The sequence below is a fragment of the Lepidochelys olivacea genome, assembly GCF_965140295.1.
Source record: "Lepidochelys olivacea isolate rLepOli2 genome assembly, chromosome: 11".
Taxonomy (NCBI): Eukaryota; Metazoa; Chordata; order Testudines; family Cheloniidae; genus Lepidochelys; species Lepidochelys olivacea.
The window spans coordinates 52,757,007-52,784,399 of record NC_140421.1 but is presented as its reverse complement, the minus strand read 5'-3'; the positions used below and the strand labels follow the sequence as shown (position 1 = coordinate 52,784,399).

General features: G+C 39.7%; 1 protein-coding gene across 2 annotated transcripts in view; it reads left to right on the top strand.

The window, feature by feature from the left end:
* Positions 1-27,393, top strand: part of HIBCH (3-hydroxyisobutyryl-CoA hydrolase) — an 88,678-nt gene that overhangs the window by 50,267 nt on the left and 11,018 nt on the right. For both annotated transcript variants that reach the window (XM_084643730.1, XM_084643729.1), the window contains exons 8-11: positions 7,997-8,142; positions 10,207-10,293; positions 12,766-12,824; positions 14,755-14,836. In XM_084643730.1, coding sequence (XP_084499856.1) covers positions 7,997-8,142; positions 10,207-10,293; positions 12,766-12,824; positions 14,755-14,836 — 374 coding nt within the window. The remainder of the gene's footprint in view (positions 1-7,996; positions 8,143-10,206; positions 10,294-12,765; positions 12,825-14,754; positions 14,837-27,393) is intronic.

Sequence of the window (27,393 nt, the reverse complement as noted above, 5' to 3'; positions counted from 1 at the left end):
GATTTGTGCAGGAAATAGCCCAACTTGATTGTCATGCACATTTTGTAAAGAGTTGTCACTTTGGATGGGCTATCACCAGCAGGAGAGTGAATTTGTGTGGGGGGGTGGAGGGTGAGAAAACCTGGATTTGTGCTGGAAATGGCCCACCTGATGATCACTTTAGATAAGCTATTACCAGCAGGACAGTGGGGTGGGAGGAGGTAGTGTTTCATATTCTCTGTGTATATATAAAGTCTGCTGCAGTTTCCACGGTATGCATCCGATGAAGTGAGCTGTAGCTCACGAAAGCTCATGCTCAAATAAATTGGTTAGTCTCTAAGGTGCCACAAGTCCTCCTTTTCTTTTTACTAATGGTAATGATACTCAAACCAGCACCTACTCTCTATATTGATCAAAATAAAAGATTGGGATAAAATATTTTTGATAATTGAAGTGAGGGACTGATAGCATTGGCTATCGCAGCAGGGACTACAGAAGACTTCCAATCTAATTGTGCCAGTGCATTTCCATTCTCTGTTGCTGTTCTAAACAAGAATTAACTGGGCTAAATGATCTGAGGCTTTTATGATGATCTGCAAACCAACGCTAGAAACACAGGTTGTCATAAATATAAAGGGAAGGGTAAACCCCTTTGAAATCCCTCCTGACCAGGGGAAAGCTCCTCTCACCTGTAAAGGGTTAAGAAGCTAAAGGTAACCTCGCTGGCACCTGACCAAAATGACCAATGAGGAGACAAGATACTTTCAAAAGCTGGGAGGAGGGAGAGAAACAAAGGGTCTGTGTCTGTCTGTAGTCGTCTTGGCCGGGGATAGACCAGGAATGGAGTCTTAGAACTTTAGTAAGTAATCTAGCTAGGTATGTGTTAGATTATGCTTTCTTTAAATGGCTGAGAAAAGAATTGTGCTGAATAGAATAACTATTTCTGTCTGTGTATCTTTTTTGTAACTTAAGGTTTTGCCTAGAGGGGTTCTCTATGTTTTTGAATCTAATTACCCTGTAAGATATCTACCATCCTGATTTTACAGGGGGGATTTCTTTATTTCTATTTACTTCTATTTTTTATTAAAAGTCTTCTTGTAAAACACTGAATGCTTTTTCATTGTTCTCAGATCCAAGGGTTTGGGTCTGTGGTCACCTATGCAAATTGGTGAGGCTTTTTATCCAACATTTCCCAGGAAAGGGGGGGTGCAAGTGTTGGGAGGATTGTTCATTGTTCTTGAGATCCAAGGGTCTGGGTCTGTAGTCACCTAGGCAAATTGGTGAGGCTTTTTACCAAACCTTGTCCAGGAAGTGGGGTGCAGGGTTTTGGGAAGTATTTTGGGGGGAAAGTCGCGTCCAAACAGCTCTTCCCCAGTAACCAGTATTAGTTTGGTGGTGGTAGCGGCCAGTCCAAGGATAACGGGTGTAATATTTTGTACCTTGGGGAAGTTTTGACCTAAGCTGGTAAAGATAAGCTTAGGAGGTTTTTCATGCAGGTCCCCACATCTGTACCCTAGAGTTCAGAGTGGGGGAGGAACCTTGACACAGGTCTAAGGAGAACTTAACCCACTGCAGTGCCTAAATCTGTCATTGGGATAGATTCAGATCTTGAGCAAGCAGGTGTAATTCCATTAATATTAGTTAGATTGCACTTGCTTATATTAGCTCTGAATTTGTCCCAGTTCATTTTGCTAAGTATTTATTCAGTGAAGATAAGTAAATATTTCAATTGGAACGCTATCATTTTTTTTTAAATAAAAAAAAAATTCCTTTAGCCTGTGTGCCTTATTGGCAACTAAAAATCATAACATGGAAAACATGCTACCAGTTTTTTAATGGTCAAAACAAAAAAAGTCAGTGGAAGGAATTTGGGAGTGTTTACATGCATACTGTGACACCAAGGAAAAAATCTGAAAAATATAAACTTTATTAAAGACAGTTATTTTAAAGCTAATAGCTTATTCAAACTGAAGGAAATAATTAATCAGGGCCCAATCCTTCAAGATGCTGAAGGCCTTCAATTCCAATTGATTCCAAAAGGTAATTAAGGATACTTAACTTGCAGGATAAAAGAAAGACAAATTAGAGTTCATATTTTCCACTGGCAATTATCAGCCATTTTTGCTTATTGCCAGGACAATTGCAGAATTCATAATGAAATTATTAGACTTTATAAATGGAACTTTAATATGAAGACTTTATAAAGGGTTAACTGATAGTTTTAATTGTTTAACAATTTAAACTAACTAATAGCTCGATCTGGTGGACTAACAGGTTGCTTATAAACAGTGGCTTATTAACCTTCTACTGATGTGGTTAGGTGTATACTTTCTATTTGTGTCTATATCACTTGTTACCCTTTTGTAAACCATTTATAAAAAGCATGGCCAAAAAACAAACAACAACTGTTAGAGGACAAGTTATGTTTAATCTTTTAAAAATAAAAATCACAAAAATAGCTTGGTAATTTGAATTGTCTTAGTATTTACTCAGGTATAAGTTGCCTATTCTTCTGAAAAGTTGGTGCTTTGAAATTAAGTGCCTTGATTACAATAAGGGTTGCACAGATCCCATTTCTTTGTGAACTTTAATTGGGCAGGGGCTTTCTTTAAATGAAAAATGTGCAATTTCCACTGCAGCCCTTTTCTTGCATTTAATTCCCCACCATCTTACCTCCTTGCACAGCCTTTTATAAAACATTCTAGCAGTTTTTCCTTTCATAAATAGGATCTTTTAAAAAAAAATAGACATTGTAAGGGTAGCTATTTATTAATGGGGCATCCCATTGTGCCATTAACAGAGAAAATCTGAACTGGTTTGCAGAATTATTGCAATAATCTTGATTGGGGTACTATAGAGGGTGCTTAGTACTGTCCTGTGTGGTTAAGGTACAGAAAAATTTGCCATAACCCACATTTGTGGATACTTTCTAGAACAGTGCTCTCTTATTGAGATTTTTCATGTTTGGTCTCTCCCTGAAGTTTGTTTGTTTTTAGTTTGAGCAAAGTTCTCTTTGCCTCATTGCAATTCTTTAAACCAACCTCTCCAACCAAGGAAATTAAATGCAAGACAAAAATAAAAGCCTACTATTAATGAAACATTAAAATTGTGAAATCAAATAAGTAAAAAGATTCACAATTTTGTTTGAGTTCAAGTTCTGGCAGTGATGTTTCTACCACATTGCACTTACGTAGAATGTTTCATCCTTCCTTCTATTTTCAAATGGAAACCTTAATACATTCCTCTGTATTAAGAATGTAGACTAGAAAACTCCATTCCCTACTCTGGGGGAATTCTGTGCCAAAATAATTAAAAATTCTGCACACAATATTTTAATATTCTGCAAAATTCTGTATTTTATTTGTCAAAACAATAGCATCACACCAGTTTCAATTATTTTTGGTCATTTTATTTCCAAATACCTGTCAGCAAGTATGTCTAATAATACAGATGACAAAAAAGATTCGGGAAATGAACAGAACTCTGAGTAATTTATTTAAACTACAATATAGACCCGTATTTCCTGCACCTCTCAGAAGCAGTGCAAAGGTTTGGGGGAGTCAGGGGTAACAGAGGAGCTGAGGGTGCTAGTTCACAACAGTAACTTGTGTAATACTTTGCTTCATCTTTTTACTTCTGAGACTGATTAGTATATCTGCCAGTCTGGAGCTGGAGACAGATGACAAACTCAGATCTTCATCCTGAGTAAGAAAGTAGTTTGAGCACAGTATTAAAATCCTAAAGGTCAGGATTTCTAATCCCAATTCTGATCTTTGTCTTAAACAAACCACTTAATATTTCTGCATCTGTTTTACCATTTCTAAAATAAAATCTTTATGTAATCTACCTACCTTGCAGCGGTGTTACAATGTTTGACAAGTATTTGGAAAATGCAGTAATGTAGTTGCTAAGTAGTAGTGTTAGAAGCAGAGCACTTGAATACTCTTCCCATTTTTTGGGCAGTTTTTTATATCTGCATCCGTCGCAGCTCAGGGTACCAGGTTCTGTCAAGCTTCCTTTTGTACCATAATTGTGCTGTGTTCACTCTGAAGTCAAGAAGGGACACAGGTGTTTGGCCATAGATCAATGGTTCTTAACTGGTTTTGGTTGCAGTTGTCCTGTAATGACTGGGTACTACTTCACTGTCAAGTCCTCTTCTGCCATGCCCTGATGCAGCTACTACTGTCTCCTTTATTCTGTTGGTTTTTCTTCTTGTTCTCTTTTCTTTCATCTTGTTGCTTCCACAGCCAGCTGGACAAGAAACTACCTTGAGATCATGAATAGAAAATAAGTCAGCAGCTCAGCTTACACCACTGACTTCTCTCTATAGCCTCTGGCATTGCCTTCAATTGGACAGTACTTGTGGTGCTGTAAATCTCCTTTACTCCCCACAGAGAGCCAATTGGATATAGGGGACCAGCCCAGGATATCACAAGCTTCCTTTGTTTATATCTTCATTGTAGACCCTGTGATGGTGTTAGTCACATCTTGCAATTATTGCAATTTCCTCTTGAGCAGTCTAAGCTGCCTCCTCTCCATCTCAATTGGATTGGGAACCCCTACTGTAGTGTTTATTTTGGGCTTGATTAACAGTCTGTTATGTTTGATACTATATCACTGTTACCAGATTTGTTAGGTACCATTAGTGACTTTTTAGTATCCAGTGGTTACCACATGTGAATCTCATTTCCGAGGCCACTATGAAGGGAGATTTCTGGAGCCAAGGATGGGATGGAAGAAGCACTCAAGAGGGGCTGGAGGGAGGAAGGGAGAGAGAGAGCTGAGCCAGTATGAGGATAGTGAGATGAGTGACATTAAGGAGAAAGCAGCTGAGGAACTTATCTCAGGGTTGGCTAGGCTGTAGATGTTGGCAGTAGAAGGGAGGTAGATGAAACTGAACTCTTATTTAAAATGGCCTGTGCTATGTAGTTTCTGGGAGTGTTAAATATCCCGTTTTCAGATCTGGTTTAAATCTGTTTTTGGTAATGTGGGAGTTGGTCTACATAGGCATTTATAAGATGCCAGTTGGTGAGAGATCTTCACACACAGGCATAAGCAGGGAAGAGGGTATCAAGGGAGATTTGAGGTCAGAACATTCCAAGTTGGGAATTCAAAGGTCTCTCCAACCTGAGGTTACTCAACTAAAGATGAATAAAAAGGTTATATGAGTGAAATAGTATCTTTTAGGTATTTATGTGTCAAAACCAATACCTTAAATTCTATACAGAAGACAATAAGCAGCCAGTGCATCTCACCAAGCACCAGCATTGTGTGTTCATAGTGGGATTCTCCACTTAAATAAGCTACTCCATACTACGCTTGCTTCAATGTGGATTTAAGGTACCATAGTCCATTCTAGAGGTGACAATAGTATGAATGCTGGTGGCAAGGTCCACATTTGAGGGGAGAGGATGCATTCTTCTGGCCAGATACCGATGGAAGAAAAAAAAAAAAGCTGTCTTGGTCAGTGTTCATATGTGATCTAAAAGCAGCTGGGAATCTAACCAGACATCCCCAACTAGTGACCCTACCTGTTTATTTTATAGAAAATATAAAATATTTGTGATCATAATCCTTACACTCTATGCTTTCTAGCCATACCATCTTTTTTATGGAACAATGTGGAAAACTAGACCTATAGCAGGGTACTGTGTGGAAGCAGTTGTTTAATTGTGGGTATAGATTGAATGGGAAGAGACATGTCCATATATTAAAATTGGTTTTATTTATTTTGTGTACTAGTCATTCTACTTATGCGACGCAGTAAACTTTATAAACAAAGTTTACAGAGTCAGAATATTGTAAATGTCAATGCCATTACAAGGCAGAGACTTCCCCCCCTCCCTACAATGTTATGCAGTGTTATTGTGACAGTTGACACCCTAAAATAGCAACATTTGATCAGTATTGTATATGTTTATAGTTTGCAGGGAAACTGGGAGACTATTCATACAAATAAAATATTTGGTCATCTGAATTTTTTTCACCTGCAAATAATACTGTTCACATTTACTGAATTTTAGTGTCTTGATAACTGGGGAAATTGCAGAATTTCTACGGTGTTAGTAATTGTTTTATTGGATAATACTTACAACCCATTTTGCAATAGAGTTTTAAAAAGAGTTTGATTCTATATATCACTTGCAATTATAAGAGGTTATTTATTGAGCCATAGATAGAAAATAAAAATCTAGTCTTACCTTTCTTCCCCCCATTCATCATTGTACAAAAAGTTCTTAGTTATTAGAATTCAGTTGTGCTTGATAGAAGAGGTACAGTATACAAATCCAGAAAGTGTTACTGCTAAGAGTTTGGTAGTCCCTCAAAGGCCCAAAAATCCAAAGTTAAGGCTTCTTCATGCGATATTTAAGTCACACTATGGTGCTCCAGTACAGCAGAAGAAGGTATGTTATAGTAAATGCTCTTCTGCCTATGCATTCTGTGGGCTGGAGAGCAGCATGCGTAAGTTGACTAAGAAGTCACAATTGATGTGGGTAGGTGTGCACACACCCCCAGTCCACAACATGCCAAGTAGTGTGTCTAAGCAGATTTTAATAGCCAATCTGCACATCTTTGAAAAGAAGGGTATTCCAACCATCCTCTAATAGGAGGTTATCCAAAACCAAGCTAGTGGGCACCCCATTCACATTAAATGAAAATTCCATGACTTGAGCCAATCAAGGGGAATCATTTTTTAGAGATTTTAAGAGCTTCTGCCTATCGTCTGTAACATGGAGTTCTTATTAATATACCCTATTACACTGTGAAGTCATTATGAAAAGGATGATCTTATCAGAGACCTTATTCCCCCTCCCCCCCCATGGCAGCTGTAAAATTATGTTCCAAAATGGGAGCAAATCCTCTCCATTATTGCTCTCCTTGCCTAAAGAAGAATGCAGTAGCTTGTGGACTTTAACAGTGGGTTATTGGTAGGAAACTTTGCAGTGCCATTGGGTTTGTGTTGGTGATGTTGGCTAATGAGCAGAAAAATTATTGTGAATATTTCCAGCTGCAATTTTGTCTCAATTGCCATTGGAAATTGATTTTGTAAAAAAGTAAAAGTAAAAAAAATTAAAAATCAAAAGTAAAATTCTTTGTGAATATAATTTTTGAAGTAAAGTAACACATTATAGGATAGAAAAATCAAATATTTGACCATTATATTAGTGTAAATATGTAATGGGAAATGTAAAAAAAATTAAGGGTTGTTTTTGGGGACCACAAAACTTATATATTTGCCTTTGACAAGCCCAAGGATCTGTCCTTTTGGAACTCTTTAATATTAATGTGATTCTTGGACTTTCATTGTTTACTTTTTAAATAAATAAGTTTCTACCCATTGCCTTTGAACTTACAAAACTTTCAAAATGTACTAATCATGAAGGCTGAGATTCCCCCCTCCCCTCCCACCTCCAAATGCAGGTTAGTTGTGGTCTTCTCTAAAGGTGCCCAGGACTAGTCTTTGGGGTCTCAAAGCTGATGGGTCCTAAAATTTTAGAGAGGTCTCAAAACATTCATGACTTTTCCTTAAAAAGAATATTATTTGCTATGTGGGAGTTTATTATATATTTTAATAGATTCAATGAACTATGAAGTTGGAGAGAAAGATTAGCTTCCACTTTTGATTTGCAACAAATTACTATCTTTTTCTTTGTGCTAATTCGGCAACATGATGCTAAGTGTTTTACAGATATATATAAAGAGAAAGTTCTTCTCATGAAAAGCTTGGGAATGAGCACTGATATCTGGCTTATCTGTTGTGAATACTTGCTAGAGGGAGGACTAGAATTTGAGGGCATTGTGGAAGAAGTGCACTTTAGGGAGAGGCTTGGATAAGAAGGTAGAGGTCTGGCAGACCAAGTCAAAGAGGGCTGGTACAGGCTAACGGGCTATGTAGAAACATGGAGGTGAGAGTGGGAGGAAGGCTGAAAGTGTGCAGTGAGTGTGTTAAATGGCTGTTATGATAGTAAATTCTTTTCGACCTTTCCTTCACATTTCTTGTTTTCTTCAATTACAGGCCTTTTTCCTGATGTAGGTGGAGGCTACTTCTTGCCAAGACTTTCAGGAAAGATTGGCTATTACCTTGCTCTTACAGGATTTAGACTGAAAGGAAGAGATTTGCAAAAAGCAGGAATTGCTACACATTTTGTAGAATCAGAAAAGGTAAATCTGTCAATCACTACCTTTGATAATAGGTCAAAGTGTTAGATTTACTTGAAGTTGAATTTCTTCTTTGTGCAGATATCACAGATTAAACTGATTTTTAATTATGTAATTAAATTTAGCCTCTCAAGAGCATCAACCCCATTGATGCAATATGAGTATTACACTTTCTCAGGGTGTCCAGGACCATGAACCACCATTTTACCCTCCTGCCTCCAGTGAGATGGAGTCTTGCCTGCGGTAACTGTACTCCTCTCTAACTCAGGCAGATCTCATGGTCCAGAAACATACTCAACTCAAGCAGCCTGGCTCACAGGAGGCACTGAGCATTGCCAGCTCCCAATGAAGCCAGTGGTAATTGGGTGCTCAGCATGTATTAGGCACCTGTTCTTATTTACAAAACATTAAATTGATATTTTGCTACTGAAAGTAACAGTTATGTTCAGCACTGGATTGTGGTAGCCAGTTGTGAAAACTTCAGTTTACTAGAATCATCTATTGAAAGAATCTACTAATGCTTGCAAATGGGCAGCCGATCAAAAACTAGTCCAAGCCCACGCCTGAGTCCTCATGAGAGCCAAGTATGAGTCTAGGTGATAGCAGTTAAGGCAGCCACTGACTCCAGATTCCACTTGAAGATGAGCTGCTAGGTGGTCAAAACACAGGGAAGAAATCAAGTCACAGTCAAAACTGCATCTTTAGCTCTCTTTCCCAGTAACATATGTAGGTCTAGATCCCACAGACACTTTACATGCTGATTATCTTCTCACACATTAACAATTTCAGTGAAGCCAATGGAAATTACTAATGTGCAAGTTAGATTCCTGAGTGTTTACAGGATGGGGGCCTTAAAAAATTGGCTGGGGAGAAATCTAAATCATCAACTCATTTGGTAAAGTCATAGCATGAGATTGTGCCTATCCCTTGCATGGATGGGTTAAGTGGGCAAGAGAAAATAACCAGCTTTCCCTGTACTCTCTTCCTCTCCACCTCTGCACAGTGACACTCTTTGCACTCAGGAAGAAGGACCCCATAAGGCTAGTTCAGCTACTGACAGTATCTTTTCTGAAGCGTATCAGGAGGGTGCAAGGCCTTGACTCCACCTTCTCATTTGCGTTAGAGTTAACTAGGTGCCTAGGCTATGAAACGCTACACTATCTTTGAAGTGTAGCACAGCACCAGGACTCCCAGTACCCTCTCAAGCTCTGTGAGTTATTGTTTGCCTGCTTCATCCACAGGTCTCAGTGTATAAAAGATTATGCCTCAAGGTCACCCCATGAGGTGGAGGTGGACACCTCCCTTACCTTATATGTTGTTCTGTGAGCAACAGCAGTCGTGTGGTCTGAAATATAGTCCTCCAACGGTACATCATAGCAAGTGCACCTCCTTCCAGGGGGTTGTAAAATAGTCCATACAGAGAAGAAAATAGCTTTTAGACTCTCCAGGTAGGAGACCCTCTTCTTCATGAAGAGGAGGGGAAGCAGACTTTCAGGCTTCACAGAAAATCTCAGTTCCCATCCTCCTATGCAGCTAAAAGTCAAGAGTTAGAACTGGGAGTTTCAACAACAAAACCAGCTCATCTTCTTTTCTCAGTGGTCTCAGGATGGTAGTGCTCTGTTCTTTAACACATAGCCTAGAACTCTGGTCTGAGAACTCTAAATCTGATTGTTTCAGAGCACCACCCCCAGCTGGCCTGAGTTCTTCCCTTTTAAGGGCTCATCCCCAGGCCTGAGAAGCTGCACAGATGCAGCAGTTTGGGGCTGATTGTGACCACAGCAGTTCTTTAACTCTTTCATGATAAGTAGGGGTATGGGTGGCTCTCTGCCCCACCACACAGAGGTTCTGCTTAGGAAGAGGCCCTCTGTACTGATCTCCAAAGGTGTCATTCAGTCCAGACTGCTCAGTTTTCAGAAGTGCTGAGCATCTGCTGCTCCCATTGTCTGCTTATCACCTCTTTAAATCAGGTCAAGAGTCTTTAATCCATAACTGTTAAAATAATCTAGCTGGAAATACATTTTATTCCCCTATTATTTTAATTTGCCTTTTTTTTTTTTTTTTTGGTAGCTGCCTGCACTAGAGGAAGATTTGATAGCACTAAAATCTCCTTCTAAAGAAAATGTTGCCGATGTACTGAACTCATATCACATGAAGGTAATCTGCTGGCTAGCTACAATCTCAAACTTTATTAAAGGGGCAACTTTAAAGTTAAATAATCTTATTTACATAACACTCATTTGCTGTATGTTTGTATAGCACTCTACAGAATGGATTCCCAGTCTCTACACACTACTGCAAATTGTTAATAATTTATATATTAACATTAAATAAGTGATTAAAATTGAAAGAATTTTAAAAATCTAATTTACTTTTCACTACTTTTTGCATTTCTTTCGATTTGGACAATGAAGTTAGACTAGTCAGTTTTATTTGGTGGTTCTCATCCACTGGCACAGTGGTGCTGAACATGTAAATTTCTAAGTAAGTGCTAGCTATTACTATTCATTGTTTTTCAGTTTTGATGTTCAGCGCCTGGGGACAGCCACTGACAGAATGAGACTAGCACTGAGGGAGGCACTGGGTGCAGGGGAAGTGGCCACGCAATCTGGAATTATGTGGATTCAGTGGCTCTGACATCCCACCACGTGACACCGAAACTGCTATTACAGCCTAAAGACCAAACTAGGAATTGTGAGGGACTCCCATTCATTTTATTGCCATGACATATCCCTCAGTTTGGGGTGGGTTTTGCCTTCCCACCTGTGCCATTCCCACTTTACCTGCATGAAACCATTTTACTCTGGCTTAATGTGAATTTCATCCTTATTTCCTTTAAAGTCATCGGCAGAGTCTAAATTTTGAGCCCAGACTTCAGCGATTAATGATGTCCCTTTAACTTTTGAGGCCCAATTTGGCAAATACTACCAAGCATAGTGTATGTTAACAGGATCAGGCTCTAGATAGGCTCTAGTGAAATGCATTTGGAACGTTAAAGCAATGCTTTAAATTAAAGTAACTAATTATTTCTAGTTTTACATTTTCAGAGAAAGATTACTTATTTTCCAAAGCGCAAATCCATAATTCTCTCTGTGAATTCATAATTCTTTGGCAGTGAATTTAACTTCATATCAAACAGGTAGAAAATGTCAGATTTCCTTGTAACACGTTGCATGCATGTATCAAAAGGTTTTAGATAATTTGCACTCAGTTTGTACAATAGGAATGTAGCCACTCTAGTAAGCTTCACAGTACTTATTCCAAAAGAAAAAAGCCCTGGTGCTAACAGAGGCTTAATTTTGTTCCTTCATCCCATGTATGCCTCCGAGATTGTTTGGTTTTAGAATGAGATTCGTATCCACTATTTCCCAGTTAGAATTATTAGGTTCTTGTATAAGCACTGAGTGGAAAAATAATTGGAATAAATTAATGTATCTAACGCCACTGAATATCTTTGATAAAATGGAAACTATAAGCCTAGAGATAGAATATGTTGCTATAAAGTACAGTGCAAGCTGAGAGTTAAAGGATTGGAAGCTGCACTTTGGCAGTCATTGGAATAGAAGGGACAAGGAACCTGTTTGAGCTGCAGCTAGTGTCAGTGAAACATCAGTTTGTATCCTAAGCCCCCTAGTGCTAGCAGGTCTAAAACCTTTGTCATGAGCTCCAGTTCTAACACACCCCATCATGCAGTCCCAGCTGCTGGCAGTCAGTCAATACCAGCAGTTAATGTGAACCAATTAACCAGAATTGTTATGTCTTCTAATTGTGTCTGTGGAAACATTTTATAAATATAAACAAAAAGGACTAGAAAGAGGCCCTGGTACTTCGATGAAGATTGGATGGGTTATAAATAATTTTATTGTTGCTGGTAAGGTGTTATCTTCATAGAAGATTGTATATTTATTGATGCAAGCATACCTGATTATCTTACAAGTTCAGAAGATGTCCCAACATTAATACTGTAAACCAAAACAACGAAGCAAGCACAAAAGAGGAGAAAAGTTTTATTCTTATAAGACTTAAAGAGAAAATAAAATTAATTGGGATCAGCCAATAAATTCCATCATACTAAGTTTCTTTAAAAAAAAATCACCCAAAAAACTCAGCAGCTAACAGCTGCTACTGCTTCCCTCCTCCTCCCCGCTTATAAATGGATATATATTAAAAGAAAATCTGTACATACCTTCCAGTTAGATATGGATCTCTAATATTAAAATGGAAATAACCATTGTACAAAAATGTTTACGAAAACTACACATCTCTCATATTACAGCTTTACTTCCCTTTCCTTACTGTTCCCCAGAGAACTCTGAAAGTGTATCTAAATCATCTCTCTCTGTATCTGTTACTGACAAATATTGACAAAACATCTTTGAGCTATCTGATAGCTCGTAACTAACTGCATCATGAGATAAAAACATTAAAGTATTCAATACACAATGACAAGTTTGTATGTACTGTAAAATACTGTTTGATTAAACATGGCAATCAGCATTAACTGAGCTATCTGCGTAAGCTTTTCTGTAGTGCAAATCAATATAGTATTTCAGTACCAGTGATGGGCTTTTAAAGTTTTCAAATAGGCTGAGACAGAACCAAGTGAAAGATGTATTTTCTTTTAAATAGTGCAAAATTGATCAAGAGAAGCAGTTCGTACTTGATGAACATATGGACAAGATTAACAGGTACGCAATCATTCTTTCCTCTTACCTCTTTTGTGTGGAAGATTTGCATTAATATTAATGTTTACTGGATTTAACAGGTTGTGTAATAGAAAAGGCTAGAGCCTGGTCTGAACGTCTGTTTTTGTAGGGTTCTTGACCTTGTAGACTTATTACTTACCCATGGTCTTCTACATATTACAGGTGTTCTTGGCTGATTCAGTGATAAAAGTAACTTCTGATGAACGTTGCTATAGTCATTAAGTCCCTTGTTTGTCAGCTTGTCACTCTTGTACATAACTGCCCTATAACACACTAAAAACAAAGACACTTGAAAATTGGAATTTAGGGTTTTGGGGGGCAAGGGACAGAATATGTATGTAATTCTTCATTGAGATGAAGCTACATCTGTGACCGGTTTTGTGCAGCTGGGTACCAGAAAGAGGTTGATGGATGGAAATCAGGGAACACCACTAACAAAAAACTAAGCCTTGTAGGATAGATTTGAGGAGAAGCTGAAATAATAATATATGGATATCTTGAATAACTGAGATGATATAGTTCTTTACAGATATTTTATGAGTGCAAACAGCAGTCAGAATGAAATTGATACCATAGGATTATAAATACATACATAAAACAAAAGTAGAAGTTTTAGAATTAATATCAGTATTCCCAACTGAGGTTTATTTGAATGTGAAATAGTCTTGAAAGGGAAATGGAGGAAACCTCATCAGTATATTTAAAAGTAGTTTGAACAAAGCAGGAGAGAATATTTTGTTGTTTATTATTTGTACTACCATGGCACCTAGGAGCCCCATTCATGGACCACGGCCCCACTGCACTAGGTATGACACAAACACAGAATAAAAAAGGGAGTCCCTGCCCGAAAGAGCTTACAATCTAAGTATAAGAGAAGAGACAACAGATGGTTACGGAGAGACTGATGGGGGAGCACAAGGAAACAGTGAACCAGCATTGGTCAGCATGATAGCAGTTGTCAAGTTTTTTGTAGGCTTCACAAAAAAGGAGAGTTTTAAGGAGGGTTTTGAAGGAAGATAATTACAGTAGAACCTCAGAGTGATGAACTGACCAGTCAACCACACACCTCATTTGGAACCGGAAGTACACGATCAGTTAGTGGAGACAAAAAAAACCTCAAGTATTGTACAGAACCATACTGTGTTAAACGTAAACTACTAAAAAAATAAAGAGAAAGTTTAAAAAAAGATTTGACAGGATAAAGAAACTGTTTGTGTGCTTGTTTCATTTAAATTAAGATGGTTAAAAGCAGCATTTTTCTCCTGCATAGTAAAGTTTCAAAGCTGTATTAAGTCAATATTCAGTTTTAAACTTTTGAAAAAAACCACCATAACATTTTGTTCGGAGTTATGAACATTTCAGAGTTACGAACCACCTCCATTCCCAAGATGTTTGTAACTCTGAGGTGCTACTGTAGTTAGTTTTGTGGATGTTTACAGGTAGCTTCTCCCAAGTGTGAAGTGGAGCACAGAAGAAAGCACAAAGGTGCTTATTTGAATATTTTACAAGTGGGTGATTAGAGGCGGGAGCTGTCCTTTCAGCACTGAATGAGAGATGATGGATCATAAAGGGCCTTGAAAATGAAGACAAGTAACTTATATTTGTTATGATAAAGTGAGGGAGCCCGTGGAGGGATGCAAAGAGAGGGTGACATGGTCAAAATGATGCCCCAAGAAAATGACCGTTGCTGCTGCATTCTGAATGGATATGAGAAGAGCAAAATTTTATTTGTCAAGGCCAGGGAAAAGGATGTTGCAGTAATTAAGATGAGATAGTGTAGAGAATCAGGCTGATGGTCTAGTTAAGCTGTTCTGTTTTTAATGTCTGTGAGTTCTCATTACTTTCCAGGCAGGAAGGAGGGTGGAATCAGATAACACATTTAGTCATATGAGGCTTTTCTTGTTTTTTTTAGTCTGTTTTCAGCAAGCTGCATGGAGGAAATCATTCAAAATTTGAAGCAGGATGGTTCTCCTTTTGCTCTTGAGCAGCTAGAGGTAATGTTTAGTTATACATTTTTACCTTAATAATTAAGTCTTAAGGATTGATTCTGGTCTCAATGAAACTTGTGTAAGTCTGGAGCAACTGCATTAAGGTCAGTGGAGTTACACTGGTGTAAAGTTGGTGCGATAGCAGGCTCAGGCCCTTCAGATCCAATCCTTAGTCCTTTAGGATTTAGTCAGTAGGACTACACACACTCGTAACTGTAAGATCAGAACCTAAGTCTTCATATTTATTGTAAAACAGTCTTACGCCGCACAAATTTTACTTCATATCTACTCCTGACCACACACATACACACCTCCTCTCCCGTCATAATCAAAGGTTTGGTGGTAATGGAGGTTCTCTTTGTACTTTAGTTGCTCTGAAATGATATGTAAAAATTGTGCCAAACTCAGTGTTTTCCAAATTAATTCAGTGGCACATTTCAGACTCCAGTACTCAGAAAAAAGTAATGTCTCTTCATGTATTTAGTCATATGGAATCTTTGAATTTTCTGTCTTTTTATTAGTCTCAAGTAGATTTACTTTGCTGACCTGTGAAAAATTTTCCCTGGGTCTATTAAAACATTGCTTAATATTGGGTTGAATTCATGCATTTCTCAAGGAAAGCTTTGATACTAATGCAGGATTATAGCTACGGGAAGAAATGCTGCTCTTGTACAAATGTATAACATGTATTCTTCTCACCCTCCCGTGAACTTACAGTATAAGACATAACAGTATCATTAACTTTCCTAGGCAGACTGGAAATAAATGTCTTAAAATTATCAAAGAATGTACCTGAGGTAACACAGATGTAATTATCTGTAATCACTGAGGTCAGACTAGAAGATCACAATGGTCCCTTCTGGCCTTGGAATCTATAAATTATATTTTAGCAGCCTCACAGGTTGTAACCAATAAGCATTTGGCCAATCTAGGGTTTTTGTGGACAGTCAAAATGTTGACCATGGTAATATTTTTGCATTCTCACAGATTATATTGACAATCTTCTTCACAAAGAAATGTGAATTAAGATAAACATATCTCTAAAAAAAGGGAATTTTAGAAGCCACCTGCATAGCAAGCATTATGCTCAGTATTTAAAAGAAAAAGTTTGTTTAATGTTGTGTAGTAAAATAGATCAATCAGGTATGTTGTAAGGATAAATACAATAAAGATTACGAGGCGCTTAGATACTATAGTGGTGGGGCCATATAAGATAGATACCTAAAATAGATCAACCCACTCAGTTGTATTTATAATCTGCTGAACTGCAATGGGATATTGTAAACCCCTTTTACAATATCATTGTAGAACTATGTTTAACCTCACGCTGATGATAAAATTAACTTTTGTGGAGGCTGACAGACCATCGAAGATTATTATTATTAACTATGGCTTTTTCTAAGTGTATAGTTATGGCACTATAAAAATAATGAAATCTAGTGGAATTGTTTGACAGAGAAGATAGTGTATAAAGGACGTTACAATGTTTTGTGCGTTCAGAATGCATCCGATGAAGTGAGCTGTAGCTCACGAAAGCTCATGCTCAAATAAATTGGTTAATCTCTAAGGTGCCACAAGTACTCCTTTTCTTTTTGCGAATACAGACTAACACGGCTGTTACTCTGAAACCTGTCAAAATACAGTTCACATTATAAAGACTAGAAGTGCTTTCTTATTGGTTTATAGTCACTATCCAGGCCCTGTATATTCCACGATCCCATAACTACCAGATTTGCTGCAGAATTCACCCCCTTGCTGCAGAATCTGACCTATTTAAAGCCAAAATTTAAGTTCTCAGTCCTTATGGTTGTGGAGATTACATTTGTTTCACATCTTTTAGGTTAACTGATGCAGTATCATCTGTGTCTTCAAGAAGAGCCTATGTATGAGTAAGCAAAGGCCCTGTGCCTTTAAAAAGAATTTTTTCCCCATCTGTTTCTTCCATTCGTTTGTGCATTTAATAGCACTTGGTATGTAGTAGATGATACTGTTTCCCCTCTATGGTTGGTTAATGGGTGATTCTTGTTCCTCAGGCTTGATACAGTAGTTACTAGGTGATGGTCTATAGCCTGTGTTATACAGCAGTTCAGAATAGGTGATTATGATGGTCCCTTCTGGCCTTGGAACCTATGAATCCTGCAAATACTTTATAAGATTTAGTGTTTATTACTGTGAATAATCCCTTTATTTCAATTGAATTACAGTAGAAGCCTTGTGCCCACTAGTAAGTGTCCAGAGGATCAGGGCCTTTGTTTCCCTTTTTGCTTTTGTCAGTCTTTCACACAGCCACAGGAACAAGAAACATTTTTAACAACTGGAAAATGGTAAGACCACAAACATTCCCTAGGGGAAACTAGGGGACCCATATTCTACCTGAAACTACTTTTAACCTTTTTTTTTTTTTAAATTGACTAGAATTCCAATTGTGGTGTCACTAACTGCAAAATTCAAAGATGTAACAGAATTATAGTATAAATATTTGTTGCAAAAGGAAGAGTGATGAGATGATTCACAGATAAAACATTAATTTGATACTTTTGAAAAACATTCCTGATATTTAGAAATTCCTGGCTGTAGATTGAATCCAGGGTAAATTATCTGGACCCACTTTAAAATCAACTAACTAGTGGGCTGCTTAGAGGTTTAAGGAGGCATCCCATGCAATCTGCCATTTATTTTTCACTGCAATGAGTTTACAGATATAGTTACCCATTCTCTTGGATTAAAAAGTTTAAAAAAAAAAAAAAAAGACTGAAGTATGTGGTCTCCACTGTTTTAGAGTAACTCCAGTGTGAAAGCCTCTTGTTAACATGACTGGCTTTGGGGCTTCTGAGGTTACAGGCAGTGAGATTCCAGTGTCACGCCTGGGTCAGAAATAGAGATTTTGAAAGACTGAATAGCTCGGGGAATTGGTAATAAAATATAGAGTCATTCAAATCCAGCCCAGGAAAATTATGACCAAAAGTCGTTAACATCTGATGGCTGTTTGGTGGCCTGTGTGAAATGAGTCAATTTCTAAGTATTATAGACATCTTAAAGTACCATTGCTGCTGCCATTAACTGGTACGTTGACTGGCAGACGCAGCTCAGAGGCCAAGGATTGAACATGCATATGATCATTTTTTCCTCAAGGAGGGTGATATCTCCAGGTCAGAATGGTGGCACAGTGGTGATGCATTGTGGGGAAAATTACGTTGCCACTACCATGTTGTTGAAGAATAGAAAGCTTGTCTACAGGGTAGAGGGATGAGAGGTTTTAGAGTGAAATTGTCACCAACAGCAATAGCCAGAGTGATAGATGCCTGTAGTTTACCTGATGCATTAATTACTTTTGGCAAACTGAATCCTATTTGTATGTAATATTTTTACCCTGGTGCCCCCTCTTGGCTGCTTGTTAATGAGTTCTGTAGAAACTTTAAAATTTCAATAGTTGTTGCTTTCCTTCCTCCTTTAAAATATTGGAAATGGGACAGGGAGAAACCATACTTTAAAAACAAAAACTAAGACAGCAGTCACATCTCAATATACATTCACAGCAATTCAGCCAGAGTTACCTGGTAACCAGTGAAAGGCAGGTTAGAAAGGTAAGAAGAGCCAAACAAAAGGAAGAAACAATGGACATGTCAGCTGCTGGGACAGTGGTTGGAAAGCTGGTGCAATGATGCCCTCTCCTGAGCTGGCATCTCAAAATTCCCACTTCATTTCTAGTCTGCAAAAATGACTCAAAGTCCCTTATAAAAACATTTCAGATATTTTAGAAGATGTTCATTTACATTTTGCTTGTTAAAAGCACACATACTTCAAAAATACCAAGCAATATCATAACCCCCGTATTCTGGCCAGATTCCAGTTTGAGTAATTAGTTCTGCATAGCTCTGATTGCCCTTTTAGTATCATTTGGATATGTTACTCTTCTTCATTTCCTGATCTAAACTCTTATGTCTACTGTTGTGAACTGATAACCAGTGTAGTCTCACTTCACCCTATACATGATGGCATTTCATTCTCCCATATGTCGCTTTGGACAGATGATATAAAATAGAGCCGTGTGTTGCAAGCACTTATGCGCACAAGTAACTTTACTTGTATTAAGTGTTTGCAGAACTGCTACCTGTGGAAGGGTGGAATCGCTGCTGGTGTGCTCCCCTCCTGGCTGAATGTGGTGTAGCTGCTCTTTCTGCTGTGGCATGGTGTGTCTACTGCCGATGTTCAGTCTGGTCCTGTGCGGGTCTCTTTTCTCATGACTTGGCCGTCCAGCCAGGTCACATTTTAGGTCCACCCCTTCCAGAGTAACAAAAGTCCAACAACCTTACATCAGATTTTCAGCCCTTGACTCTGGGTCCCAGGGTCCTTAAATCTTCTTGTCCCCAGGTCCTTACATCCTCTTATCCACAGGGCTTTCACGAGTTCTCATCCCCTTATTCGAGGGGGAAGTTCACTCCACCTTCTCTGGTGACTGGTAGGGGAACTTAGGTCCTCCCACTTCTCTGGGTATTAGCCCAGGGACCCTATAGTGAAAAGATAAAGTTTGTCTATTCAGACCCACCTTGTGCTACCTTCTCTGCACTTTTTCCTACCTCAGCCTGTCAACAGGCCTTTCTGATGGCTCCTTCTTGGGCCTGCTGTGTACCTGTCTTTTTCTCAGACTCTCAGGGTATGTCTATACTGTAATTAGACACCCATGGCTGGCCTGTGCCAGCTGACTCGGGCTCACAGGGCTTCGACAGCAGCGTTGTTTAATTGCAGTGTAGACTTCCAGGCTCAAGCCGGAGCCCAGGCTCTAGGACCTGGGGTTGCGGGGGGGGGGGGTCCCAGAGCTCAGACTGCAGCCTGAGCCCAGAAGTCTATACTGCAGTTAAACATCCCTGCTTCAGTCTGAGCTCAAGTCAGCTGGCATGGATCAGCCCTGGTCTAATTGCAGTGCAGATGTACCCTGAGAGTCTCAGAAAAATACAGGTACACAGTGGGCCCAGGAAGGAGCTGTAGAAAAGGCCTGTTGACAGGCTGAGGTAGCCACGGGTGTCTAATTGCAGTTAGACATACCCTCAGAGGTTTCATACTTCATAACTTTTACAGGATTCTTCCATGGAGATCTCCAACAAGTCCCAAACCAAAAGTACAAACTTAAACCACTTCCACCTTACCCAGGCTCGAACGTGAGTTCTTCTGGAGGCTTCCCAGATACTTTGCTTCTTACTTCTATCAAACCATTCCCACAGTGCAAGAACTCTCAGCCTCATCTTTTCTGAGTCTGTCTCTAGCTGAGCATTCTGTCTTTTTAAGGAAACTTGACTCCTTTCCAGGTGACCCTTCGAACCAACCTTTCTAACATCTGTTCAGGTGCCAACAGGTAGATTAGTGGAGTTCTGAAGCTCTCATTAACCTTAATCTTAGTGCCAATGTGAGATATGCACCCTATCACAGTACCGTAGTTTGTAAAATGCTTTGGGATTCTCTAGATGAAAGGACTATATAAATGTCAGTCATGGTCATCTTCGCTATTAAGAAATTTTGACTATATAGAGTATATGGTTTTGTCAAATACTACACAACAGCATAGGTATTTAATTGAAAATATGTGCCTAAAAGACATTTAATCATTATGACTTATGCTTACTGGATCTAAACTGGTAGCTCAATAAACTTCTCTCTTTTGGGCTAGGAATTGACTCAAGTGGTCTTCAAAAACAGTTGAAAAAGCTGAAACCTTATATTCAGGATATGAACACAGGGCAACATCTAGTGAGACAAGGCAGTGTGTTCCTGGTACAAAGAGCAATATAGTTTATAAGAGCTGTATAATATTTCATAATTTAATAATGTAATTGTTGACTTAAATTCCAAAACTATGTATTTTTAAAAAGCTGCAAAACCAGGTTTGAATTTTTTTTAAGTGAAAAAATCTGTATTAAGTTTACCAGATATTTCTGTGCTTGAATTGTGTAATTAATGTTTTTACTAAACTCAGCTGAAGACAGCAGACAAGACAGGAAAACATAGCTGGATATAGTTACTTGTATGGGAAAAATCAGTCTTTTTTTAAACCATAGCTCATCCAGACTGGATCAGAAATGTTGAAATAGTTCACAGTATGTACAAATGTATAGACCAAAAACCTGCTCGACATTAACTTACAGGGGAGTTTACATATTCTAAATAAGTTTTATTGGCCTGAACTTGGGATGGCTACATTACTTATGAGTGAATTATGAAGGTCATCCCAAATGACTGTTGATGAAACCTTTACATCACCCTACCTCATCATATTAAGTATTCTGTATGTGCTACATGTTATAGGAAAAATATTTTTAAAGTGTTTTAGGCAATTATAAACGTATCTGTTGACACTGCTTTTTGTACAACTCCACCTGTATGTCTACATGCCTTAATTGCCATGGGCCAGATCCTGCACCCAGCAGAAGCTTCCATTGACTTCAGTGGGTATTGGATTAGGCCCCAAGTGACTAGTTGTACAAGGTACAGAAGGAGCCATAAAAATCTCCTAACCCAGAATAGCATTTTTAAATATTAGAAGCAGAAAAGTGAATCTGACACTAGGCCTGGGGGGGCAGATGTTTGGCCCCTTGTCTGGTAGTTTTGCCCAGCTGGCAAAGGGTCATTCCAGTTCCCTGGGTGCATTTCTGTTGCCCTGGCTTTGCCATCTTTTTCAGTGGAACCAGGATTTCACCGTTGGTGTCTAGATAGCTTAGATAAACTTTAATTTGTTCAGTGTATACAGGAATAAATACAAATGTTGTGTGTGAGTTGTTTGTATATTGGTAAATTAAAATGGTAAATAAGAAAGAGGACAGATCAGCGCTACAGAGTAATCTGGATCACTTTAAGCTGGAGACAAGCCAATAATATGCATTTTAATACAGCCAAATGTAAATGTACTTCTAGGAGCAAAGAATGTCGGCCATACTTTCAGGATGGGGGACTCTATCCTGGGAAGCAATGACTCTGAAAAAGATTTGGGGGTCATGGTGGATAGTCAGCTGAATGTGACCTCCCAGTGCAACGTTATGGCCAAAAGGCTAATTCGATCCTTGGGTGCATAAACAGGAAAATCTCAAGTAGGACTAAAGGTTATTTTACCTTTGTATTGGGCACTGCTGGAATACTCTGTCCAGTGCTGGTGTCCACAATTCAAGAAAGATATTGAAAAATTGGAGAGGGTTCAGAGAAGAGCCAAGAGAATGATTAAAGGATTAGAAAACCTGCCTTACAGAGATAGGCTGAGTTCCTTGAGTCTATTAGCGCAATAAAGAGAAGATTAAAGGGTGACTTGATCAAAGTCTGTAAGTACCTCCCAGGAGAACAAATATTTGATAATGGTGTCTTTAATCTGGCAAACATATAATTAAACTTATTCAAACATCAAAGGCCGTAGAACTCCCCCCACATTTTTAATAGTGAGAGTAATAACCATTGGAACAATAAGGGTTGTGGTGGATTCTCCATCAATGACCATTTTAAAAATCAAGATTGGATGTTTTTCTAAGAGAGATGCTCTCGGAATAATTTTGGGTGAGTTCTAAAGCCTGTATTATATGACAGGTCAGATTACGTGATCACAGTGGTCCCTTCTGGCCTCAGAATCTATTAATGTGTAGCTATTATGGTGTATCGTGGGCAGGGTATGGTTATTCCATAGGCATTACTGAAAGTCAAATGCAGAATATATTATTCTGGAAGTATTAGGCCTTTGATATGCGAGTTGTTTTAGTGTTAATAAAGTGGAACGAATAGCACTGGCTGTGATCCAGGTATACTGCAGGCAGTTGCTCTGCTGGCTATCCAGCTCTTGCCAGTGCAGTCCTGACATACAATACCGCTGCTTTCCTGAATCAGAATATGGTCGAATGGGCACTCTTAATGAGGCCACTATGCAACTGAGCTACAATATCAAGAAGTGATGACAAAACCTGAAAACTGTCAGAGCGGTCATTTGATTGTAGCCAATTGATATTTTTTAAAATGTCCTTCAGGACAAACTTACCTCAGCATCATGAGAGAGTGGTGTTGTGTTGTCATGACGTTCATAAAGTGGTATTGCACTGTAGCAACACCTCACGACCAACATTGCTCCCTCTAAAAGATGTTTTGAAACACTTTAGTGTCCTATAAACTTGTCTTACAGGCTATGGGGACCCCTTGTCAAAATTAGGGTGATTGCTTTTTTTAAAAAAGTCAAGTTAGGAGACAAACACCAACTTGTGAAAGTTCAAATACTTAGATGTGTGAGAGGGATAAAGGAGGCACAACGCTCTGGATTCAGGAATTCCCTCCATTAATGTATGGATCTGTGAAGGCTGGACTCTGTTGGTGCACCCTTTCATGTCCTCTATAGTACCCTCTGCTCATGCTGGCTACGGCATGCCAGTGGTCTGACTCTTCTTGTGACTCAGCCCTCTGGACAAATCATGCTTTAGTCTTACCCTTTACAGGGTGACAAAGTGCATCAAAGGAATTCAGCCTGACTTGGGGCCCAGGGACCCCACACATTTCTCTCAGGTTTTCAGTTGTCCATATTCCCTTCTCATGAGTGGCCTCCCACCACCAACTCCACTGGCAGCTGGTTGGGGTACCCAGGTCCACCCGCTACACAGGGTTCCAGTCCAGGGACCCTATAATTAGAAGCCAAGGGCTGCTTCGTCATACTTCTTTCTACTACCTCCCTGGACTTCTTTCTCTTGTTGTCTCTTTTTAGGCCTTTTCCTCACACCCTCTCTAGGGTCACCCTTTTTTTCAGGGCGAGAACTCACAGGGCTCTACTCTGGAATTCCCCAATAAAATCCTAAACTAATAGTACAAACATAACCCACTTCTCCCCTCCTCAGACTTGACCTTTGATCCATCTCCATTCCTCAGCTGAGCACCATCCAAGGCTTTCTTCTTGGAAGTCCAGGTCCTGCCCCCTTATCAGGGTTCACCACCTGAGCTTGCTCCACCCCACTGGCTTCTCTGTATCTCTGCTGTCTCTTGTCAGCCTTTGTTACTCAGCAGAGGATTCCAGAGCTAACTCTCCCCCTAAACTTCATCTGTGACCCACCCAGTCTCTCACACCAAACAAGGAACTGAAGTATGCTTTCCCACTCTCCCTGCAGCCTCCTTCTCATCTGTGCTTCCTTTCTATATAGTCATCACCCAGTGCCTGACCCACCCTGCAGGTGCAGCCAGATGAGTTAATTGGCCTTTCAGACCCACATTAACCCTTTCAGAGCCAGGATTGAGATATACCACATCACGAGATCCTATTGGATTACAGTAACAAGCTAATAATAAAAGCAGAAAAGAAAACACACACAGCCCTCCCCAAAACTTGAAGCTTCTTGCACCCAAATTACCAGAGGTCCCGTCAGAATTTCAGAAGAGCAATTCCTGATGGGCCAACAGAAAATTGTAGCCATACAGTTCCCTTTAAATTGTTTTCCTTTACTCTGCTGGATAGTGCAGCATTTTCCTTTTGTTTTGTTTTTTTTCCTTATCATTCTTAGTTCAACCAAAAGAAACCTTATGAGTTCATCTCAGATTAATAGAGTTGACTGGTCTCTCTTTTAGCAAGCCAGTAATGAGTGTCTCCTCTCTATTCTAAGGAGAAGTGCCACATTAGACACCAGTACTTTCCTTTTTAGGCTTAGAAACCCAGCAAAGATTATGTTTTCCTGATACAGCAGTATGGCGTTTACTTGGGGGTAGAAAGAGCTTGGAAAAAGTTGAATAGTTTGAAGAAAGAAAGTGCTACATATTACTCATTCATACAGGGGAGAGTAGCCTTGATTCCTTGAGCTCAATTAAACTTAAAATGAGTTAACACGGGAAACCTCAGATTAATCAAACACTCTGGGTGGGATCCACAAAGGTACTTAGGCCCTATTTATTTATACCCAGATCTAGGTGCCTAAGTATCAGGTTTAGGCACCTTAATCCCAGTGGCTCCACTGTGATCCAAAACTCCTGCCAAGCCCTGTAGGTGCCTAAACTCGGTGCCTACGTTTTTCAGAATAAAAGTTCCCTCCATGCCCATGTTTCTGCCGCTGAGCACATGCACTGTTGCCCCCTTAGGTATCTGGACACCTATCTCCTGCCTAAGCCCAGAGTGAGTCACAAACCAGGAGAAGACAGGCATTCAGCAGCTGAGTTGCCTGTAGAGCCCATCTTGTGGGGGGCTCTGCACGTGCCTACTAGAGCAGGTCCATTCAGAATTGATGTGTGGGAGCGTGCTCTCCCACAACTTTTAGCCAAGTGGTTAGAGCACTCGCCTGGGAAGTAAGAGACCCAGGTTCAATTTCCCCCTCTGCCAGAGGAGGCTAAAAATTATAAGGTGGCAGCAGCAGCTGCTCCACCACCTCCTCTGGTTGTTTTATGTGTAGGGAGGCAGGCGCCTAATTCTCTTGCTCAAACACAGCTTAGGTGCCTGATTCCAGACAGCCGGTTCCCATTTGTGGATCGCTAAGATGACATAGGCACCTCCCTGGAGCCTGGACTGCAGCAGCCCTCTGACATAGGGGCGGGGCTGAGCACACACTCTTCTCGTTGGCATTTCGTTGGCTAGCTTAGGCAGAGCCTCACCTAGTGTGCTGGCTTTGTGGAGTGCATTCTAAGGTGCCCGTCTCTCCCCATTCATTGTCTAGGGAGCCTAAGCGCCTAATTTGGCCGTGTGGATTTCAGTGTTATTCCTGTGACTTCCTAGGCACTGTGACCCTCAGTGTTGCAATACCTAAGTTCCTTTCTGGATCCCAGCTTTGTCACCTGTTTCTCTTAATATAGTAAGGTTTTTCACTCCCAATTCTCCCTGCAGGACATAATTAACTCTTCATCTCTGTAAATAACCCTTTTGTTTCTTCCTCCCTTACAGTTGAGGGGAAAGGGCTACTTCTGTCACTCTTCTCAAACAAACAAACAAACAACCCTCTTCTTCCCAGAAACTGGATGCTATGGTGCATATGAGAAACTTTCTTAGCAACCTATATTGTGTGACTGAAAGGGAGCAATGCTGCTATTCCAGTTGTTATTTTTGGGAGGACTCCATTCCTTACCCTTAGTTCCCTCACCGTACGATGATAAAGTCCTGATGTTTAATGGTGTTGCAAATCCAACTTGCAGTATGCAGGACTCCTACACTGAAATAAAGATGATCCTTAAAAAATGGAATGAGTGGCAACACCCTTCCTTATCTGCCTCTCTTATTTCTCCCTCATAATGCAACTTGTTCCTCTTTGATCTTGTTCCCTAGACATGATCTTCCTCTTATACTATCAGTTCATTTATAGATATATTGGTGACTCCTTTTTTCTGCATTACACTCACCTTTTGTGCTTCTTTTTCTTTCCCTTTCCTTGATTCCCTGCACGATTTATAGCAATGCTCTCTCCACCTCCAGCCTCTTTGGCAGCCTCTGTGTGCATTAGCTTAGTAAACTGCTGTTTTCAAATCTTTCCTGCTTCAGTACTCCCCTTGATCAGTGGTGCCCCACGGTGCACTGTGCATATTTCACCCAGGGAAGCTCATAGGTGCCCAGAATTTTGAATATAACATCTGGTCTGGTCCCAGCAAAGATTTCCAGATCACACAAGAGTTTGCCACTGAGCAAAGGGGTAAAGGGCCCTATGTGGAAATGGCGCCAGGAAGAGAAAAGGAAATTAAGGGGAAAAAGGGAAATTAAGGCGGCTTTATTAGGAATCGCTGAACAGGTCTGAAGAGCAGCAAATTGCAGTCGGGGTGGGTGAGGGAGGGAGGTAGAGGAGCTAAAGTACAAAAAAGCAGCTATGGGTCTGTGATAATTAATGGAATTATGAAAGTTATCAGTTCAAGCCAGGATGTATTTTTTCCAAACTATTTCCCCGAGCTCTATTTTCAAACCAGCTGATGGATACATGCAAAACTGTGATAAAACTTGAATCACTAGTTACAATTATAGGATCTACTGCTTGCACAGCAGTTGAGTTCATAGACATAAGTAAACAGGCAAACAAGGTTATTACTCTCTAGGGGCTGTCATCTGGAGGGAGAGAGAATGAGAAATCAGAGCAGTGAGGAGCAGAAAATTCCTTGGTGTTAATGACTGGAAATCTGCTATTTCAGTCTGTGGGTTAAGAGTTTAATATCCTCATTGATAATATGAATAGGTAAATCTTACCATCTGCCACTTCCCATTGTAGTAATAAACAATCTTTTGTAAATCAGAGAACACTATTGTGGTATGAATGGTGTGGATCATTTATTCATGCTTACATAAAATCCTTCAGTTTTAAGATTTAAAAAAATACAGTCAACCTGTGGAACTCTTTGCCAGAGGAAGTTGTGAAGGCCAAGATTATAACAGGGTTCAAAAAAGAACTAGATAAATTAATGGAGGATAGGTCCATCAATGGTTATTAGCCAGGATGGTGTCGCTAGCCTCTGTTTGTCAGAAGCTGGGAATGGGCAACAGGGGATGGATCGCTTGATGATGACCTGTTCTGTTCATTCCCTCTGAAGCTCCTGGCATTGGCCGCTGTTGGAAGACAGAATACTGGGCTAGATGGACCATTGGTCTGACCCAGAATGGCCGTTCTTAT